The sequence below is a fragment of the Brienomyrus brachyistius genome, unplaced genomic scaffold (genome assembly GCF_023856365.1).
Source record: "Brienomyrus brachyistius isolate T26 unplaced genomic scaffold, BBRACH_0.4 scaffold33, whole genome shotgun sequence".
Classification (NCBI taxonomy): Eukaryota; Metazoa; Chordata; class Actinopteri; order Osteoglossiformes; family Mormyridae; genus Brienomyrus; species Brienomyrus brachyistius.
Window position 1 is genome coordinate 3,017,501 of NW_026042308.1, and position 20,736 is coordinate 3,038,236.

Sequence of the window (20,736 nt, forward strand, 5' to 3'; positions counted from 1 at the left end):
ATGTTTATACTATTTATAAATGTAAATATATTTATGGATACATTCATATATACATACACACACATATACACATAAAGTGTGTAAATGAACAATACGATATAGTAAGCAATGTAAATCTTATATACAGAAAATACAAAGATTACAGAAATATATCCCACAGTACATAGAGTGCAGTCCGCTGCAGTCTCTCCCTGTCCTGTTTGGTGGCTGCTCCATACCAGACTGTGATGGAGGAGCAGAGGACAGACTCAGTGACTGCAGTGTAGAACTGGATCAGCAGCTCCTGTGGAAGACTGTACTCCCTCAGTTGTCTCAGGAAGTACATCCTCTGCTGGGCCTTTTTGAGGATGGAGGAGATGTTGGTCTCCCACTTCAGGTCCTGGGAGATGGTGGTACCCAGGAACTTGAAGAACTCCACAGTAGACATGGGGCTGTCTGATATGCTGAGGGGGAGCAGTGATGACGGACGTCTCCTGAAGTCCACTGTCATCTCTACAGTCTTGTGCGTGTTCAGCTCCAGGTTGTGCTGACTGCACCAGAGTACCAGCCGCTCCACTTCCTGCCGGTATGCAGACTCATCACCATCCTGAATGAGTCCAATGATGGTGTCGTCTGCAAACTTCAGGAGTTTTACAGCTGAGTTCCTGGAGGTGCAGTCATTGGTGTAGAGGGAGAAGAGCAGTGGGGAGAGGACACATCCTTCAGGGGCACCAATACTGAGGGACTGTGTTTCAGAAGTGACCCCCCCAGCCTTACTTGCTGCTTCCTGTCTGTCAGGAAGCTGGTGATCCACTGGCAGGTAGCTGGTGACACGCTGAGCTGGGAGAGTTTGGAGGAGAGGAGATTAGGCACAATGGTGTCGAAAGCCGAACTAAAGTCCACAAACAGGATCCTGGCATAAGTTCCTGGATGGTCGAGATGTTGCAGGATATAATGCAGCCCCATATTCACTGCATCATCCACCGACCTGTTTGCCCGGTAGGCAAACTGCAGGTCCAGCTGGTGTCCTGTAATGTCCTTCAGATGGGCTAAAACCAGACGTTCACCATTAATGGTGGAGCGTTTGAAGCAGGAGGGAACTTCACACAGCTCCAGGGATCTATTGAAGATGCGGGTGAAGATGGGAGCCAGCTGATCAGCACAGGTTCTGAGGCAGGAGGGGGAGATACCGTCTGGTCTGGGGGCTTCTTGGATTTCTGTTTCTGGAACAGCCGGCTCACATCCGCTTTGTGTATTCTGAGTTCCAGGGGGGAGGGTAGGGGGGTGATAGGTGTGATGGAGGCCATTGTTTTTGTACTGTACTGTGTAGATGTACTTTGTTTAAGTACATCTGCCCTCCCCTGGTCTGCTGGAATATCACTGCTGTATACATGCACCCACTGCAGTCACCGATCCGCCTGTCGATCTCTCACTCCATCCTTCCCTCACTTGTGAACAAGACCCCGAGATACTTAAACTCCTCCACTTGGGGAAGGACCCCCTCCCTAAACCGGAGAGAGCACTCCACCCTTTTCCGGCTGAGGACCATGGTCTCGGATTTGGAGGTGCTGATTCTCATCTCAGCCGCTTCACACTCTCCTGCGAACTGCTCCAGTGAGAGCCGAAGGTCACGGTCTGATGAGCCCAACAGAACCACATCATCTGCAAAAAGCAGAGACCCAATCCTGAGGTCACCAAACCGGACACCCTCAACGCCCTGGCTGTGCCTAGAAATTCCATCCATAAAAGTCTAGTGACCTGCGTCCAGGGGAGGGAGAACATGAATCCATGTTTTTACTCATCATAAGGGGTCTAATGAGCCGCAGTTCGTCTGGTTCCTCACCCAGGACCTGTTTGCCTTGGGTGACCCTACCAGGGGCATAAAGCCCCGGGCAGCTTAGCTCCTGGGATCACTGGAACACGCAAACCCCTCCACCACGATAAGGTGTCGGCTCCAGGAGAGGATGTTTATACATATATTTATAAAAAAATGTGGCAGTGAAATTTTGCACTAAACCTCTTTACTATGTGTAATTCTACACATGGAACATAACAGAATGGAGACACAATTCATCAGTTTGATGTAAAAATGCTGAGTACTCGATATTGTGTATTTATCTATGTATCTACGTACCCTTCATGTTCACAGAGGCCCCAGCAGGAATCATCTGGTCTGGATCAGCATAGAAATGGATGGATCTGCTTCTGAAATGCGCCCCCCTGTGGGGTGTAAGAGAAAGAGCCCTGAGAGGTAACAGTGTTACAGCCCACTAGCATGCATGTCTCTCTGGGTCTATAGTCAGGCCATAACATAAAAGTAAACTGGGCTCCTAGCTAGGGCTGGTCAGTGGGCAGCACTTTAATATGTGTAGCTTCATAAAAAGACCTCGCCATCTTCTGTCTTCACCGTCTTCTTCCACAATCAGCCAGTTCTTTTATACTAGAGGTGAGTAACAGACCATCCCTCTTATCCAAAATGGCCACATAACAAAACTAAACAAACAAACAAAAACATATATAAACAGGTAAAAAGCAACATCAGTCAAGTCTAATTGTGGAGGTTTTCATACTAAAAGTTTCATATAATATCTAAATTTTAGATGAGATAATTTCCTTTAAAGGTGACTGTAAATAAGTCTGTTTACATCAAGAGCTTCACACCATATCAAAGTACATGAAGGCAGAGCAGAAGGCTAAACAGCAGTGTGATGCCGTCCCCATTGTATGAATAATATTTATACCATGAGGGTTTGTTTCCTCTCACTGCCCAGTGTCCTGATGAAGAGAGCAGACTCCCCTGTACCCAGCTGTGTTTCCCTGAAGAGTGACGCGTCAATGGACCCCCTACTCAACTTCAGAGAGGGACCTTTTCCTACAGATCAAAGGTAAATGTGCATTTAAACAAACACTGTTAATGACATTCAGACTCTCAGTCAAATGGCACAGAGACACATACAAGCTGTGTGGAAATAACATATTTATAATGAATGCACCAATTTTTACCTTTAACAGATTCCATCACCTTGAGAATTTAAATAAAAGTTTTGTCTGTATTCTATATAAATGATATCTGAATATGGATGAGGATTACTGCAAAACCTGACTTTCTGCGAGCTGGAATTGGAAGTCATTTAATCGCAAAGTGGACTTTAAATTTCAGTCCTCAGCACAGAGCTGGAAAAAACTGGTTTGCCTGTTTCCCCCTGCATGTCCATTAAAGAATTACTCAGCAATAGATTGTCGTCTCGTGAGACGGATGCTTCTGTTTTGATAACAAATAATTTCACTCTCATAAATTCATTAGATCGTACTCAGACGAAGGCTTCAGTTTAACATGTTTAGTAAAACTGTGTGGCTTAAACAATAAACTACAATCATCAGACAAAAAAAAGAGAAAGACTATTGGTTTCTTTGCCAAAGGTGACGTTTAAACTTGCTGATTTAGATCATAATTAATGTGACACTGTAGTGGTTCTCATCCCCTGAGAATAAAATAAGATGACCGGTGGCTGAAGGTGCCCCAAGATAGCGCCCCCTGGAGCCCTGGAGGTCAGCTGGGTTATGGACCGGGCCAGTGGGGCCAGTGCCCTGGGGCCTCAGGATATTACAAGCTGTGAGTGGCAACATTTATAGTGCAAGTCATGAAATACGCCCCCCTGTGGGGTGTAAGAGAAAGAGCCCTGAGAGGTAACAGTGTTACAGCCCACTAGCATGCATGTCTCTCTGGGTCTATAGTCAGACCATAGGGCGCTTGGCACACGCCAGCCGCCTGGGGCACTTGGTACACGCCGACTGCCTGGGGTAATTGGTACACGCTGGCCGCCTGGGGTACTTGGCACGGTTTTTCAAAAGTCTTGCTGGATGTGTTGTCATAGCAGCGCATCGAAATCCTCAGACCTGCTCAGAGCAGGTTTGTTCTGCGTAAACAAGGATTAGCTCACAGACTTAATCAGTGTCCGTGCATGGAAATGGGTTCAGTCATGGCCTCGCCATTCATATACGTAAAATCAACAAACACATACATACACACACAAACTCATACATACAAACATATATATATATATATATATATATATATATATATATATATATGAATGAAATGTCATGTTTGTACTTCACTTTAACTTGTTCCCATGTCCTGCATGATTGTGCTTCTATTTGATCTGTAATTATGACAATAAAAGAATAATGAAACACTGGAAACGTAATATTACATTCAAGTGATAAATATAATAACTAAAAACTACTTACACGTTTAATTTGTTGGACACTTTTTGCCAGCCGTCTTTTCTGGTTTGGGTCGCTTTTGATGTGTTTCCTTTAGTATATATTAAATCTTTGAATCCATCATACTCCTCTGTAGCATTCCCCTCGGATTGATGGCCGAAAGACTTGACTGATGGTTCACGATTTATTTCAAATAAATTAATTACCAAAAAAAAACGTAGCCAACGTAAGAGCTTGTGCCTTTACCGGGGGGGGGGGGGGGGCTTAAACCATTTATAAAATATCATAAAGCAAAGACAAACACGTTCTTCGCTTAGCTTAGCTTAACGATGTTCTGGTAAATGAAAAAAATGGAAGTCCCTCAAAAAAAGGGGTCCCACTAAATAAAACTACATAAGTATAAATGAATGTATACAAATGAATACAGAATACAAACGTATATTAAAAAATATGCAATACGCAACTCAATATGTTTTGTAACATTAATTAGTCTCATGTGAAACCTTGGGGTTATTTACACCCCCACCAAAATTACGTGTGTTCCAAGCAATACCTGTCATGCCCGGCTCGTCCGCTCCTCCTGTGTGCCACGCCCCCTGATTACCCACGTGTTTTCTCCCGATTGTACCCAGCTGTGTCTAGTTAATTTGCTCAGTCCTGTGTATTTCAGTCCGTGTCTTACCTGAGTCCATTGTCTGTCATTGATGTTAGTCAGTGTCCGATGTCTCCTTCCCCGATTCCTGTGAATAAATCCCCGTTTACCCCGAGTACTGCCTGCCTTGCCTACTTCCTGCCCGCTCAATCCACACGATTGCCACTCGCTGCCGTACCGATCATGACAATACCCACAAACACAAATCATTTTCAAATCTGTATCATTTGGAAAATAAAGCATAAACATCAGTGAAATGTACTTAAGTAGCTTCTAATAACAAGACTAACCTCTGCACTGGACGTTCTAGCACTGACAGCTTACCAAGGCGTTCCCCTTTCTCGCTAAGTCTCCTATCTCCTATACATATTTTACCCTTTCTTACCAATCCAGCTTCATCAGTGACAGTCTCTAAAATCCATCCAGTTTCCATTCACATCTGGGTAACAAGTCATCCACAAGCATCACTATACTGTATCTCCCGCTTGTACATTTCTCTTCGGTGTGTGCCAACGCTGTCTTGCAATAAGAATGTGGAGATGCTCCCTTTCCAGTAACTCCAAAATTGTTCCGCCAGATACTGTACTCTGCGCCATCTCCTTTGTCCATAAAGGTCCTCCCTAACAAACTTCCCTGGTGGAGGTAGAGCCATGTTGGACTTCATTGTAAGTAGATGATTGGCTGTGAGTGGTTCCATACTATCAGGGTTGCACATGTAACCCGGGTAAATAATAAGTATTGTGAATGTCTTTATATTTGTGTAATTAAGTTGTTTTATTCTAGAAAGGTGAGAACTGTTATGGTGGTTTAACCGATGGTTAATTTATGATTGGTTGTTCAGTTTGTCTGTCTGTTAGCCCATTCACTGTTAAGCTGGGGGCGGGAAAAGGGGAGAGCGGGAAGGGCTAGAAGGAAATGGTGGAGTTTTTCTGTGTTCGGGACGAGAGAGAGTTTTTATAAATACATAGTCCCTGTGTTTGGGTGAAAAGCTTTAGAAACCAGTGGAGTATGTGTGCATTGAACGGACAGTGAACGTGCTTATGTCCCCACTGGGTTTTACGGTTCCTAAAACGCCATTCGAAAGAATAGGTTAATGTTAGCTTGCCAACGCGGGGAGCTAACGCCATTATAGAAGCGGAACAGTCGAAAGCTAAGCAAACGGCGAAGTTTTCACAGTGGAATAACCAAGTGGACTGACGTCCGTCCGGAAGACTGAGAGAGGGGCAGCGGTGGATTGAGAACGGTATGGCTCGCCACCACACTGCTTTGTGAGAACCGGCGTGGGACGTGCACTGGAGGGGACTTTTGGACACCTGTTCGCCTCGTGGAGAGGATGCAGCTACTTTTTCCAACTCAAGAATCAGGCCTGCATCGTTCAGTTAATGGGTACCCATTTCGTTTAATTCCATGTGAAATTGATGTAACGTTATTCTCGATTTATTTTCCATTTGTTCTGTGGTTTAGGGTTATCCAATGTGTAAGGAGTTTGTGGTGTCCGGGACTGATTTATGTTAAATTCTGTTATATTTAAATTGTGATTGTTGACTGTATTGCGGGGGAAGGTTTTACGGGAGGGAAAGTGTGTGTGCATTTCATATACAAGTGAATGGGACAAAGAGACAAAGTGGTAGTAACATATGGTATATTTGGGTCAGTTTAATATATACATATTATGAACCCAGTGCTCTGCCGCAGCAACCTCAGATTTAGTTAGACCAGGGAGGGTAGGGAGCGCTACACACAGGTTGTCCACAGTAAGTGGGCAACTGTTGACTATAGCCATGACTTCATAAAACAACGTTCGCAGAGAAGTACCGTTGCGTCTGCAAGAGGCCAATGATAATGTGGAGTTCAACACACTCCTTATGGTCCTTATCTGGCTCTCCCACACACCTCCGGCGTGACAGGAGTGAGGTGCGTTGAAAACAAAATGACAATGGTTTTCGGATAGAAAGGTGGTGAGTCTGGGAGTGTCAAGTTCTTGTAAAGCTTTGTTCAATTCGTTCTTTGCCCCCACAAAGTTGGTGCCTTGATCACATTGGATTTGTCGAATAGCACCACGAATTGCAATGAAACATCTCAGACCATTTATAAAGGCATCAGTGGACATATCCTCTAACATTTCACTATGGATCGCTCGTGAGCAGAAGCAAGTGAAAAGCAAACCATATCTTTTATGCTGCTTTCTTCCTTCTCTAGTGGTAAAGGGACCAAAACAGTCCATGCCACACTATGAGAAAGGTGGGGAGGGCTCTACACCTTCCTTTGGAAGGTCACTCATCCTTTGACCTTCTGGAGGTCCTCTGAGTCTCTGGCAAGTGACACACTGCCGGATAAAAGATGCAGCTGCTCTGCTTATTCCAGGAGTCCAATAGCCATTGGATCTGATTTCATTGATGGTAAAGCCCTCGCCTTGATGTTTTACTCTTTCATGATAATGACTAATTATCAGCTTAGATGATGGTTTTTTGGTAAGATCACTGGGTGTCTGAGTAAGTTGGAGAAGGATGATCGACTGAGCCTTCCTCCCTCCCGATTATGCCATCTGCATCTAAAAAGGCATCTACTGTAGGTGCTGCAACTGGAGATGATCTGGCAGCCGACGTCCCTTTGTCAGTAACTTTATTTCTTGTTTGTATACCTGCTTTTGGAGGTGTTTGACCATGACACGCCCTGCACTTTCCAAGGCACTTACATTAGCGGGGCCATTTATTTTTCATTTAACTCGTCGCAAAAGGCATGAAATGGCCTTAGTAGCCTGCAACCATGATGAGAACTCGGACAAGCGGTCAGCAGCACTACACCCCTGTATGCAGTGTTCCAGTTCTTCTCACCTCTGGATCACCTATTAGAGGTATTTCCTGTTTCCAGAGGAGCACAGAACCACCAAACCAATTTGAGGAAACAACTCATTTATGGTTTTCCCTCTAGAGGCAGTGTCTAATGGATTCTCTTCTGTTGAGACATAAAGCCATTGTTGAAGATTTGTACTGTGGCGAAATGTCTGAACCCTATTGGCTACAAACGTGTGAAAGCGTCATGCATCATTATTTATGTAGCCCGGAACTACTTTGGAGTCAGTCCAGAAGAACTCCTCCACGTTCAAATAGCTAAGCTCTTCTCTAAGCATATTGCTGACTGTGACTGAGACTACTGCCGCTGATAATTCTAGCCTTGGTATGGTGGTCACCTTTGTGGGAGCTACACGGGACTTTCCTATGATGAGAGCACAATGGACCTTTCCTTTCTCATTCTTGACTCTCGGATAGGAGCACTGACCATACCCTAAGGTGCTTGCATCAGAGAAGTGGTGTAAACCTCTCCTCATAACCCTTCCAGAATTCAGAGGTAAGTAGCATCTATCTATGTTCATGGTCTTTAACTTGACAAGGTCCCTTTGCCAGCTCTCCAGCTCCTCTGGCAGTGGGTCGTCCCAGCCAGTACCTTGGCGACACATTTCCCAGAGGATCCTTTTCCCTTTAAGGAAATATGGAACAAGGAACCCAAGAGGATCGAATATAGAAGCAATGGTAGACAGTACTTCCCGCCGTGTCATTGGTGGTTCCTTTAGAGTGATCTTAAACTTAAAGCAATCACTTTCTGTCTTCCACTGAATCCCCAGCGCTCGTTCCAGGGGGCTGTCATTGAAAGTGATTTCCTTTGCCTTACCATCTGCAGCACGCTCTGATGAGGGTGTGCTCTGTGAAACAGCAAGGGTGTTTCACACGAACTTGAGAAGACGAAGGCCACCCTTTGCACATACCTCTCTTGCCTCCTGTGCTAACTGAATGACCTTCTCCACAGTTTCCATACTTGTGACTCCATCATCCACGTAGAAGTCTCTATCAATAAACTGGGACCCTAATGGATGAGAGTGTCTGCTCTCATTAGCTAAACGTTTAAGTCCATAGTTTGCACAGCCAGGAGACGATACTGCTCCAAAAAGATGTTCCTTCATTCGGTATTCTTTTGGCTGTGGACTCATGTCTCCATCTTTCCACCACAGGAAGCGCAGATAGTTGCGGTCGTTCTCCTTGACATGGAACTGATGAAACATTTTGTCTATCTCACATGTCAGAGCAATGTGATGCTGCCAGAACCTTATGAGAACGCCAGTTAGATTATTAATTATGTCTGAACCTGGAAGTAGATGTTCATTTAGGCTGGTACCATTGTCCTTTGCAGAGCAGTCGAACACAACACATAACTTATCTGGCTTTTTTTGATGGTAGACACCATTGGTGGGGAATGAACCATCGTTCACCATGAGTGCCAAAATCATGGACCTCTTCAGCATCACCTCTCTCAATGATATCCTTCATGTTTGCAGTGTAATCTTGTTTATATTTCTCATCCTTGCAGAATTTACGCCCTAAATATCTGAGCCTGACTTCAGCAAGCTGCCTGTTATCAGGTAAATGTGGCCGTTGTATAAAAGGAAGTGGCATTTCATAACGTCCTTGGTAGGTTTTCTTTATACCTTCCTTGAGCCTGTCCAGGATAATTAGATCCTCTTGAGAGTTTGCCTTAAACTCTCCTCTGACATCCTTGAAATCCAGCTCCAGGACTTGAAGTATATTCGTTGGTGTTATTACAGGCAGCTCCTGTACCGCACTCAGTATGTCTAGGCCCTTTGCATGAGGCATAGTTTGCAAACAGGCATTTAAAAATCAGAAAATGTCTGTAGCCCTTCGGCATCTTTGGACCGTATTTGTGGCCATTTTGAGAGCCTCTCCGGAAATGCCCTTTGGATGATGAATGGCTGACCGTATCGCTGACCGTATGGCTGACCGTATGGCTGACCGTATGGCTGACCATATGGCTGACTGTATGGCTGACCCTATGGCTGACCGTATCACTGACCGTATGGCTGACCGTATGGCTGACCGTATGGCTGACCGTATGGCTGACTGTATCGCTGACCGTATCACTTACCGTATGGCTGACCGTATCACTGACCGTATGGCTGACCGTATGGCTGACCGTATCACTGACCGTATGGCTGACCGTATGGCTGACTGTATCGCTGACCGTATCACTTACCGTATGGCTGACCGTATCACTGACCGTATGGCTGACCGTATGGCTGACCGTATCACTGACCGTATCGCTGACTGTATGGCTGACCGTATCACTGACCGTATGGATGACCGTATCACTGACCGTATCGCTGACTGTATGGCTGACCGTATCACTGACCGTATGGATGACCGTATCACTGACCGTATCGATGACCGTATCACTGACCGTATCGCTGACTGTATGGCTGACCGTATGGCTGACTGTATCGCTGACCGTATCACTTACCGTATGGCTGACCGTATCACTGACCGTATGGCTGACCGTATGGCTGACCGTATCACTGACCGTATCGTTGACTGTATGGCTGACCGTATCACTGACCGTATGGATGACCGTATCACTGACCGCATCGCTGACTGTATGGCTGACCGTATCACTGACCGTATGGATGACCGTATCACTGACCGTATCACTGACCGTATCGATGACCGTATCACTGACCGTATGGCTGACCGTATGGCTGACCGTATCACTGACCGTATGGCTGACCGTATCACTGACCGTATGGCTGACCGTATGGCTGACCGTATCACTGACCGTATGGCTGACCGTATGGCTGACTGTATCGCTGACCGTATCACTTACCGTATGGCTGACCGTATCACTGACCGTATGGCTGACCGTATGGCTGACCGTATCGCTGACTGTATCGCTGGCCGTATCACTGACCGTATCGCTGACTGTATGGCTGACCGTATCACTGACCGTATGGATGACCGTATCACTGACCGTATCGCTGACCGTATCACTTACCGTATGGCTGACCGTATCACTGACCGTATGGCTGACCGTATGGCTGACCGTATCACTGACCGTATGGATGACCGTATCACTGACCGTATCGTTGACTGTATGGCTGACCGTATCACTGACCGCATGGATGACCGTATGGCTGACCGTATGGCTGACTGTATCGCTGACCGTATCACTTACCGTATGGCTGACCGTATCACTGACCGTATGGCTGACCGTATGGCTGACCGTATGGCTGACTGTATGGCTGACCGTATGGCTGACCGTATCGCTGACCGTATGGCTGACCGTATGGCTGACCGTATGGATGACCGTATCACTGACCGTATCGCTGACTGTATGGCTGACCGTATCACTGACCGCATGGATGACCGTATGGCTGACCGTATGGCTGACCGTATCACTGACCGTATGGCTGACCGTATCACTGACCGTATCGCTGACCGTATCACTGACCGTATCGCTGACTGTATGGCTGACCGTATCACTGACCGTATGGATGACCGTATCACTGACCGTATCGCTGATTGTATGGCTGACCGTATCACTGACCGCATGGATGACCGTATCGCTGACCGTATGGATGACCGTATCACTGACCGTATCGCTGACTGTATGGCTGACCGTATCACTGACCGCATGGATGACCGTATCGCTGACCATATGGCTGACCGTATCACTGACCGTATCGCTGACTGTATGGCTGACCGTATCACTGACCGCATGGATGACCGTATGGCTGACCGTATCGCTGACCGTATGGCTGACCGTATGGCTGACCTTATCGCTGACCGTATCACTGACCGTATCACTGACCATATCGCTGATCGTATCACTGACCGTATGGCTGATAAGCTTATTCCAAGCATCTTTGCATGCCTCATCATCACTTTGGTAGAACGTGCCCTCAAGACATTTATGAGCAGGACCACTGATATATTTCTTAAGGTAATACAGCTTATCTGCTGAAGAGATACCTGTTCTCTGAATGAGTACATAAAGGATGCCTTCCATTCAATAAAATGAATTGGATCCCCATTAAACACAGCAGGCTCTGGCATTGGGAGCCTGTTAACGGCTTTGCTGTTCTGAATAGCTTGAGCCAGGTAAGACACATCAGTGAGGGATGGTGTTGTGACATCATGCGAAGGTTAACGTCTATTATAGGTGCTTTGTGTTTTGCAGTCAAACTTAAAGGTCTGGCCATCCATCCATCCATCCATCCATCCATTTTCCAAACCGCTTATCCTACTGGGTTGCGGGGGGTCCGGAGCCTATTCCGGAAGCAATGGGCACGAGGCAGGGAACAACCCAGGATGGGGGGCCAGCCCATCGCAGGGCACACTCACACACCATTGACTCTCACACGCACACCTACAGGCAATTTAGCAAGTCCAATTAGCCTCAGCATGTTTTTGGACTGTGGGGGGAAACCGGAGTACCCGGAGGAAACCCCACGATGACATGGGGAGAACATGCAAACTCCACACACATGTAACCCAGGCGGAGACTCGAACCCGGGTCCCAGAGGTGTGAGGCAACAGTGCTAACCACTGCACCACCATGCCACCCCCTGGGTGCTTAAACCCTCAAAAAAAGGGTCCCACTAAATAAAACTACATAAGTATAAATGAATGTATACAAATGAATACAGAATACAAACGTATATTAAAAAATATGCAATATGCAACTCAATATGTTTTGTAACATTAATTAGTCTCGTGTCAAACCTTTGGGTTATTTACATCCTCTAATAAAAGGTAATGCTTGGATTGCGTGAAAAATTGTGCCCTGTTTTTTGACGTTTTGCAGAACCCAATGAGAGACTTGCCGATCAAGGTTTCTAGACTCAATGTATAGGGACTGTTCAAGCAGCGCGGGCACGTGCAATCATCTCGGATGAATGGATCCAGCTAGACTAATCTACTACACAGCTGTGTCTGAAAAACCAACTTATCCCGGATGAGTTTCACTGGCATTAACTCATCCAAGATGAGACATCTGATCTCGGATGATTTAAGCGACGTACGGAAAATACCCCATGGGCCTCAAGGGGGAATTCCATGAAAGTAGTTAAATAAAGCCAGACTTTCCTGAAAAAGTCAGACTCAAACTAGTGCCATCTCTGAACGTAGCCTCATGTCGTTCCACTAACAAACAAACAAATTTATTTTTGTATAGCGCAGTATCACGACATTACATCGTCTCAAAGCACTTTACAGCATCCCCACCCAAAGCCCCCAGTGAGTAAGCCAAAGGTGACAGTGGCAAGGAAAAACTCCCAAAAAGGAAGAAACCTTGGGAGGGACCAGACTCAAAGGGGGAGCCCATCCTCCAGGGGCCGGCAGGGAGAGTCAAATAGGAGAGATGGTTCAGTGCCAAGTCATGCTGTCCAAGTCATGAGATGTGGAAGATGACACAGGCAGTACGGCGAGCTAGATGCAGGGACGTCATTGGTAGTGGCGACGTCACATGTAGCAGGGTGTGCTGGACATCTTGGTGGATTGAGGTCTCCAGGCAGCACACCCCAGGAGGAGTAGGGGAAATGGAAGATGACTCAGGCAGAACGGCGAGCTGGATGCAGGGACGTCATTGGTAGTGGTGACGTCACATGTAGCAGGGTGTGCTGGACATCTTGGTGGATTGAGGTCTCCAGGCAGCACACCCAAGGAAGAGTAGGGGAAATGGAAGATGACTCAGGCAGAACGGCGAGCTGGATGCAGGGACGTCATTGGTAGTGGCGATGTCACATGTAGCAGGGTGTGCTGGACATCTTGGTAGATTGAGGTCTCCAGGCAGCACCCCCCAGGAGGAGTATGGGAAATAAAATGTACAATTAGTTAAAGTAGAGGAGACTAGAGGCAGTGCAATCAGTTAGGTGAGTGCAGTATGTAAGCTCCGGCAGATATGGCAATGGCAGCATAAGTAGGAGGGAGAGGCAGGTGGGAACGCAGGCATGGGGGGTCCCTGAATGTCAGCACTCCAATTCCACAAGGGGGTGTGAAGCTAAAGTGACAGACTGACAGTTCAGTTTATCCAAAGCCAATGGCACCAATCATTTCACATGGTTCAGCTTTAATTAATCAAAGCTCATACAAGACAGACTTGCATAGTCTCACTTAATGCGCACACCCAAGATATTTAAGACACTGAATGAATGGATGAACGATAGATTGACCGAATGAGTCGGAAAGTGTGTAAAACGAGAGCGGTGTTTTTTTCCCGCCACAGAACAAACGCTGCTGATGGAGCTGTATGAAAAATACAAGGATGTAATCGCTAAAAAAAGGCAATACTGTGGCCATAAACACAGCCAGGGAGTCGGCTTGGCAATGAATTGCAGACAGACTAAATGTGTAAGTTATGTAAACGTTACAAGTGCCCAGTACAGTGGCATGGTGGTACAGTGGTTTATGCTGTCACCTTACACCGCAAAAGTTCCTGGTTCGATCTCCATAGCCAATGGGGAACCTTCTGGGTTGAGTTCATGTGTCATTCTTACTGTATAATGTTATTCTGTATTATTTGATCTCCATAAAATACTTTCAGTTGCATAATTGTGAAATGTTCTGTACAAATAACCGTATCTTGTCTTTGCTATTTTACTAATAAACTTTCAAATCAGACAGTGACTAAACAAAATATAAAAATATCTTCCTGTTCATATTATTTCAACATTTTTTTTTCAGTTTGAGTTATTGCATTTCATGTTTGACCTTTCTAACATGGGTACGCTTTTACTTGAATCATTTTGCAATTAATTTGAATGTTGAGTTTTGGAATGTGATTTTTTTAATAGGCTTTATTATATTTATTACATGACATTAGTAGTGAGATCGCGGAATTTCGTCCGATGAAACGATCTATTGGCAATCTGTTTAACTAAGTGAGACAGTTAACCTGGTCTGGATCAACCTTGTTCACTCACCTAAGTTACCATGGCAGCTAAGCAGGGATTAATGTAAGACACGTTGATGGAACGGAATTCCCACTAAAATGAGCCAGACTTGTTGAAATAGGTCAGACTTTCCCTTAATCCTACTTCGTGTGACACCCCCCAGCAGGCTTGGCCCACAGCATTATGGACGCGGATGGTGACCCAGAGTGATCCCACTGAGGCTGTGCTGCCGTTCACTAGCATCCGGTCCGAGTATGCAGACGGAGGGGGCCACATGAGTTGGAACTCTGACCTGGAGGTAGCCATCGAGCTCCTAAAGCACGCAGCTCTGCCAGGCCCTGTCAGCTGTCAGGCTGTCTGCCCTGCATGCGCAGCTGGGCCAGTTATGCGGCTGCAGATAAGAGGTCAGGTGTGTTCCTCTGCCATACTCTGTCCCGCCAGGCCCTGTCAGCTCTCAGGCTGCCTGCCCTGCATGCGCAGCTTCCCTCACTGCTGCTGGCTGACAGACAAATGATGACCCCTGAAGCGGTTAGTATTCTGTAATACAGTAGGACATTCCAGAGGGAGTGGCGCACGCTGATGACATCATGCACATTATGTCCACTGGGATGGAGAACAGGTGCAGGATGATAATGTTTAATGTTTCGTCATATTTAAGCAGCAGTATCGCCCCAGCTAGTGGGGGCCCAGGTACCAGCTGGTACAGAAGCGGGGGGGCAGGGATGCGGGCAACAAGCTGATAGGCGCCCCCCCATCTGACGCTCCCTGCTCCCAGGCCGGCGCAGCTGTGGGCCAGTCACTCACAGAGCAGGCGGCTCCATTGATAAGCAAAGCAGAGCCTTATCGAGGGGTGAGGTAGCGAGGGGGATTCACTGTTTCCTGGTTGCATAGGAAGCTGTGTGATCACTCTGGGGGGGGGGGGGGGGTAGCCCTGTAGGTGCTGAAGGACAGATTCGGCCCATTAACCAACAAGCTATTTAACCAGTTTCTTGACTGAGGATTGTGAATCAGATGCTGGTATTTATCTCTGCTAATGAAGTGAATCACTGTAAATGTCACTGGGCACAAAGGGCTGCATAGAAAACTGTCCTTCCTGCCTGCTGTGTCTCTGTGTGCTGGAGCCTGATGTCACTGGTTCTCTTCTGCTGTCATGAGAGAATCAGGAAGCCGCCCCAGTGAATAAAGCTTAACATGGCAGATACATCTTTCCAAACTACAGCCCCAATTCCAAAAATGTTGGGATGTTCTGCAAGTTGTAAATTAAATCAGAATGCAGTGATATGGAAATCTCATAAACCTATATTTTATTCATAACAGAACACAGAAAACATATCAAATGTTTAAACTGAGAAAATGCATCATTTTAGGGAAAAATAAGGTAATTTTGAATGTCACAGCAGCAACACATCTCAAAAAAGTTGGGACAAGGCCATGTTTACCACTGTGTGGCATCTCCTCTTCTTTTAACAACAGTCTGTAAATGTCTGGGCACTGAGGAGATCAGTTGTTTGAGTTTTGGGAGAGGAATGTTGTCCCATTCTTGTCTGATACAGGATTCTAGTTGCTCAACTGTCCTAGATCTTGTGTGTCATTTTTTTTTGTTTTATGATGCACCAAATATTCTCAATGGCTGAAAGATCTGGACCGCTGGCAGGCCAGTTCAGTACCGGGACCCTTCTTCTACGAATCCGTCATGTTGTAATTGATGCAGTTTGTGGTTTGGCATTGTCATGTGGGAAAATGCAAGGTCTTCACTGAAAGAGACGTCGTCTGGATGGAAGCATCTGTTGCTCTAGAACCTGGATATACCTTTCAGCATTGATGGTGCCTTTCCAGATATGCAGGCTGCCCCTGCCATATGTACTAATGCACCCCCACACCATCAGAGATGCTGGCTTTTGAATTGAGTGCTGATAACACGCTGGGTGGTCCTTCTCCTCTTTAGTCCGGATGACATGGTGTCCCTGGTTTCCAAAAAGAATTTCAAATTTAGATTCGACTGACTACAGAACAGTTTTCCACTCAGCCGCAGTCCATTTTAAATGAGCTTTGGCCCAGAGACGACGTCGGTGATTCTGGATCATCTTCATATACGGCTTCTTCTTTGAATGATGGAGTTTTAACTGGCATCTGTGCATGGCAGCGCGAATTGTGTTCACTGACAATGTTTGTGGGAAATATTCCTGAGCCTATTTAGTGATTCCATTACAGAATCATGCCTGTTTGTGATGCAGTGCTGCCTAAGGGCCAAAATATCACAGGCATCTAGTCTGAGATTTCTCCAGATTCTCAGAATCTTTTGATTACATTATGTGCTGTAGATGATGAAATATTCAACCTCTTTGCAGTTTTATACAGAGGAACTTCTTTCTGAAATTGCTTCACTATTTGTCAGTGCAGTATTAGGGGGATTGTGACCCTCTGCCCATCTTTACTTCAGAGAGACACTGCAACTCTGATGCTCTTTTTATACCCAGTCATGTTACTCACCTGTTGCCAATTGACATAACTATTTGCAAATTGTTCCTCCAGCTGTTGGGTTTTTGTACCACTAACTTTTCCAGCCTCCTATTGCCCCTGTCCCAACTTTTTTGAGACGTGTTGCTGTCATGAAATTCAAAATCAGCCAATATTTTTCATGAAATAGCAAAATGTCTCAGTTTAAACATCTGATATGTTTTCTATACTTTGTTATGAATATAATACAGGTTTATGAGATTTCCATGTCATTACATTCTGTTTTCATTTACAATTTGCACAATGTCCCAACTTATTTGAATTGGTGTTGTAATATACCACAATGTTATTCTTTATCTGCAGTAACAGCAATTTTAATAGTGAACTTTTCAGTTTTTCTGTTACATTTGTGTAGTTGAATTGAGGTCTGGGGGTGGCATGGTGCTGCAGTGGTTAGCACTGCTGCCTCACACCTCTGGGACCCTGGTTCGAGTCTCCGCCTGGGTCACATGTGTGTGGAGTTTGCATGTTCTCCCCATGTCATTGTGGGGTTTCCTCCAGCTACTCTGGTTTCCCCCCCACAGTCCAAAAACATGCTGAGGCTAATTGGAGTTGCTAAATTGCCCATAGGTGTGCATGTGTGTGTGAATGGTGTGTGAGTGTGCCCTGCGATGGGCTGGCCCCCCATCATGGGTTGTTCCCTGCGTCGTGCCCATTGCTTCCGAGATAGGCTCTGGACCCCCCACGACCCAATAGGATAAGTGGTTTGGAAAATGGATGGATGGATGAATTGAGGTCTTTATCTTTCTGCCTAATTCACAGAGACCAAATGGAAGAATGCAGTTCAGATCGACATGATAAATCGGGTTTATCATCGATATTGAAGGTTGGTATTTATTGCTGATATATATTTTCTTGGCTGTTACAGTATGTGAATTAGCTTATGTCTTATACAGCTGTATAATAAGAAATTCATCATATCGAAGGAAATATGTTTTAAACTATGATTCGCAAGTGAAACTGAAAAGGTTTGGTGTAAGTAGCAATAATTAACTGTGAGTGTTTAATTTAGTCACTAGAGGAAAAAGTCATGAAGTTCCTAAAGGACGAGCTGAAGACATTTGTGAGGTACCTAGATCAGAATTACCCAGAATGCTCTGAGCCTCAGCTGGAGGAGGACAATGACCTGGACTGTGATGGTCAGATGGAGAAGACCAGTGTTAGAGAGGTAGCTCTGAAGATCACACTGTACATCCTGAGGACCATGAAGCAAAATGATCTTGCTGACATGCTGGAGAAGAGTAAGAGCTTTATAACATTATGTACATGTACAATATTGTGCAAAAGTCTTAGGCAGCCAGAGAAAAGGATGTTTAAATGGTCTTCATGTTGAAGTCGTGAAATATATCGTGCAGTATATCCACATATTTTTTTACTTGACCACTAACATACCTCATGTGGCTGATCAATATCGCATTGAGTTTTTAAACTAATTTTATTAATTCAAGAAGTGAGCTGTTGGTGAAATTTAACAAATACATGGACTGGCTGTGGTGCCCCTGAGGAGAGGTTTGGGAAATGAAAAGGGGTTTTGTGTTTTTTTTGGTTCTGAGCAGATATACATTTACTACCCAGATAAATGGCTTTAAACATTTCCTTTGGCTGCCTAAGGCTTATTCACGGTCCTGTATGCGGTATTCCAGTGAAATACGTATGATAAAACTTTCAGTTTCACATTCACAGTCACAGGGAAATATCTGGATATGTATGTGTAAGAAAGTGTGTTTTTGGAAAATATTCTTCCTCATACTGGTCAGGATCACGGTGAGAATTAGTGCATTTTCCTCTCATTTCTTTTCAGGACAGCTCATGCTGCAACAGGAAATCAAACGTAAACTTAAGAAGCAATGTGAGTGTGTATTTGAAGGGAAAGCTAAGGAAGGACAGCCAACACTTCTCAGTGAGATTTACACAGAACTCTACATAACTGAAGGTGGGACTGGAGCAGTGAATGATGAACATGAAGTGAGACAGATTGAAACAGCATCCAAGAAAAGGCGAACAGAAGATACTACAGTCAAGTGCAATGATATATTTAAACCCTTATGTGGGCGTGAGACACCTATCCGAACTGTACTCACTAAAGGGGTGGCAGGTATCGGGAAAACAGTCTCTGTGCAGAAATTTATTCTCGACTGGGCAGAAGGAAAAGCAAACCAGGATGTTCACTTCATATTTGCTCTTCCTTTCCGGGACCTGAATTTGATTAAGGGTGAATACAGACTGATTGAACTGCTTCACCACTTTGTCCCAGAACTGAAATCATTTGAACCCACTGAGCTGTTTAGGTATAAAGTCTTGTTCATCTTTGATGGTCTGGATGAGTGTCGCCTTCCTCTGGATTTTCGGAACAATGAGAGCTGGTTTGATGTAACAAAGAAAACGTCACTGGATGTGCTGTTGACTAACCTCATTAAGGGGAATCTGCTCCCATCTGCTCTTCTCTGGATAACCTCCCGGCCAGCAGCAGCCAATCAGATACCTGCTAAGTGTGTCCACCAGGTGACAGAGATACGAGGGTTTAGTGATGCCCAGAAGGAGGAGTATTTCAAGAAGAGATTTAATGATCAGAGCCTGGCCAGCAGGATTATCACACATGTGAAATCATCAAGGAGCCTCTTCATCATGTGTCACATACCTGTGTTCTGCTGGATTTCAGCCACTGTGCTTAAGAGGCTTTTTAGTGAGACTGACAGGGGAAAAATTCCAAAGACTCTGACTGAAATGTACACACACTTCCTGATCTTTCAGACAAGTTTAAAAAATGACAAGTATATGAAAAACCATGAAACTAAGCTTAAGGAATACAGCAAGGAATTCCTTTTGAAACTTGGTGAACTTGCTTTTGACAACCTTGAGAAAGGCAAACTCATATTTTATGAGCAAGATCTGTCAGAGAACGACATTGATGTTGCTGAAACTTCAGTTTACTCTGGAGTGTGCACAGAAGTCTTTAAAGAGGAGTATGGGTTGTACCAGGAGAAGGTGTACTGCTTTGTGCATCTGAGCATCCAGGAGTATCTCGCTGCTTTATATGTGTTTCTGTCAAACTCATCAGCTGACCTGCTGAAGACTGCAGTGGATCAGGCATTAGAGAGCAAGAATGGACACTTGGACCTCTACCTCCGCTACCTCCTGGGCCTCTCAACACACTCCGGGAAGACTCTGTTACAAAGGCTACTGGGGCCAACAGAAACCAGCTCACATAACATTAAGGAAACAGCCCAATACATCAAGGACAAAATACAGGAGAATTTATCTTCAGAAAGGACCATCAACCTGTTCCACTGTTTAACTGAACTGGGTGACAATTCTCTAGTAGAGGAAGTACAAAGATACCTGAATTCAGGAAACATTTCAGCAGATGACCTCTCACCTGCACAGTACTCAGCTCTGGCCTTTGTGATGCTGATGTCAGATGAGGAGCTGGATGTGTTTGATCTGAAGAAATACATCAGATCAGATGAAGAGCACTGCAGGCTGCTGCCTGTGGTCAAGAACTCCAGGACGGCTCTGTAAGTGACGTGGGGATGGGAAATCATGTCTGGTCTGGCAGTAATGCATGAATATTGTTTGAAATGTGTAATATATATTATATATTTCTCCTCATGGATTAATAAGTGGGTTT

At 45.3% G+C, this 20,736-nt stretch overlaps 1 protein-coding gene across 5 annotated transcripts in view; it reads left to right on the plus strand.

The window, feature by feature from the left end:
• Positions 1 to 20,736, plus strand: part of LOC125721414 (NACHT, LRR and PYD domains-containing protein 12-like) — a 269,652-nt gene that overhangs the window by 213,577 nt on the left and 35,339 nt on the right. Inside the window, exons 2-6 of one of the 5 annotated variants that reach the window (XM_048997303.1) lie at positions 2,129 to 2,230; positions 2,751 to 2,864; positions 17,871 to 17,934; positions 18,121 to 18,349; positions 18,910 to 20,623. The exons of 3 other annotated variants lie outside the window; for them this stretch is intronic. In XM_048997303.1, coding sequence (XP_048853260.1) covers positions 2,169 to 2,230; positions 2,751 to 2,864; positions 17,871 to 17,934; positions 18,121 to 18,349; positions 18,910 to 20,623 — 2,183 coding nt within the window. In that variant the 5' untranslated portion in view covers positions 2,129 to 2,168. The remainder of the gene's footprint in view (positions 1 to 2,128; positions 2,231 to 2,750; positions 2,865 to 17,870; positions 17,935 to 18,120; positions 18,350 to 18,909; positions 20,624 to 20,736) is intronic. One more of the 5 variants, XM_048997304.1, reaches the window with a different exon arrangement.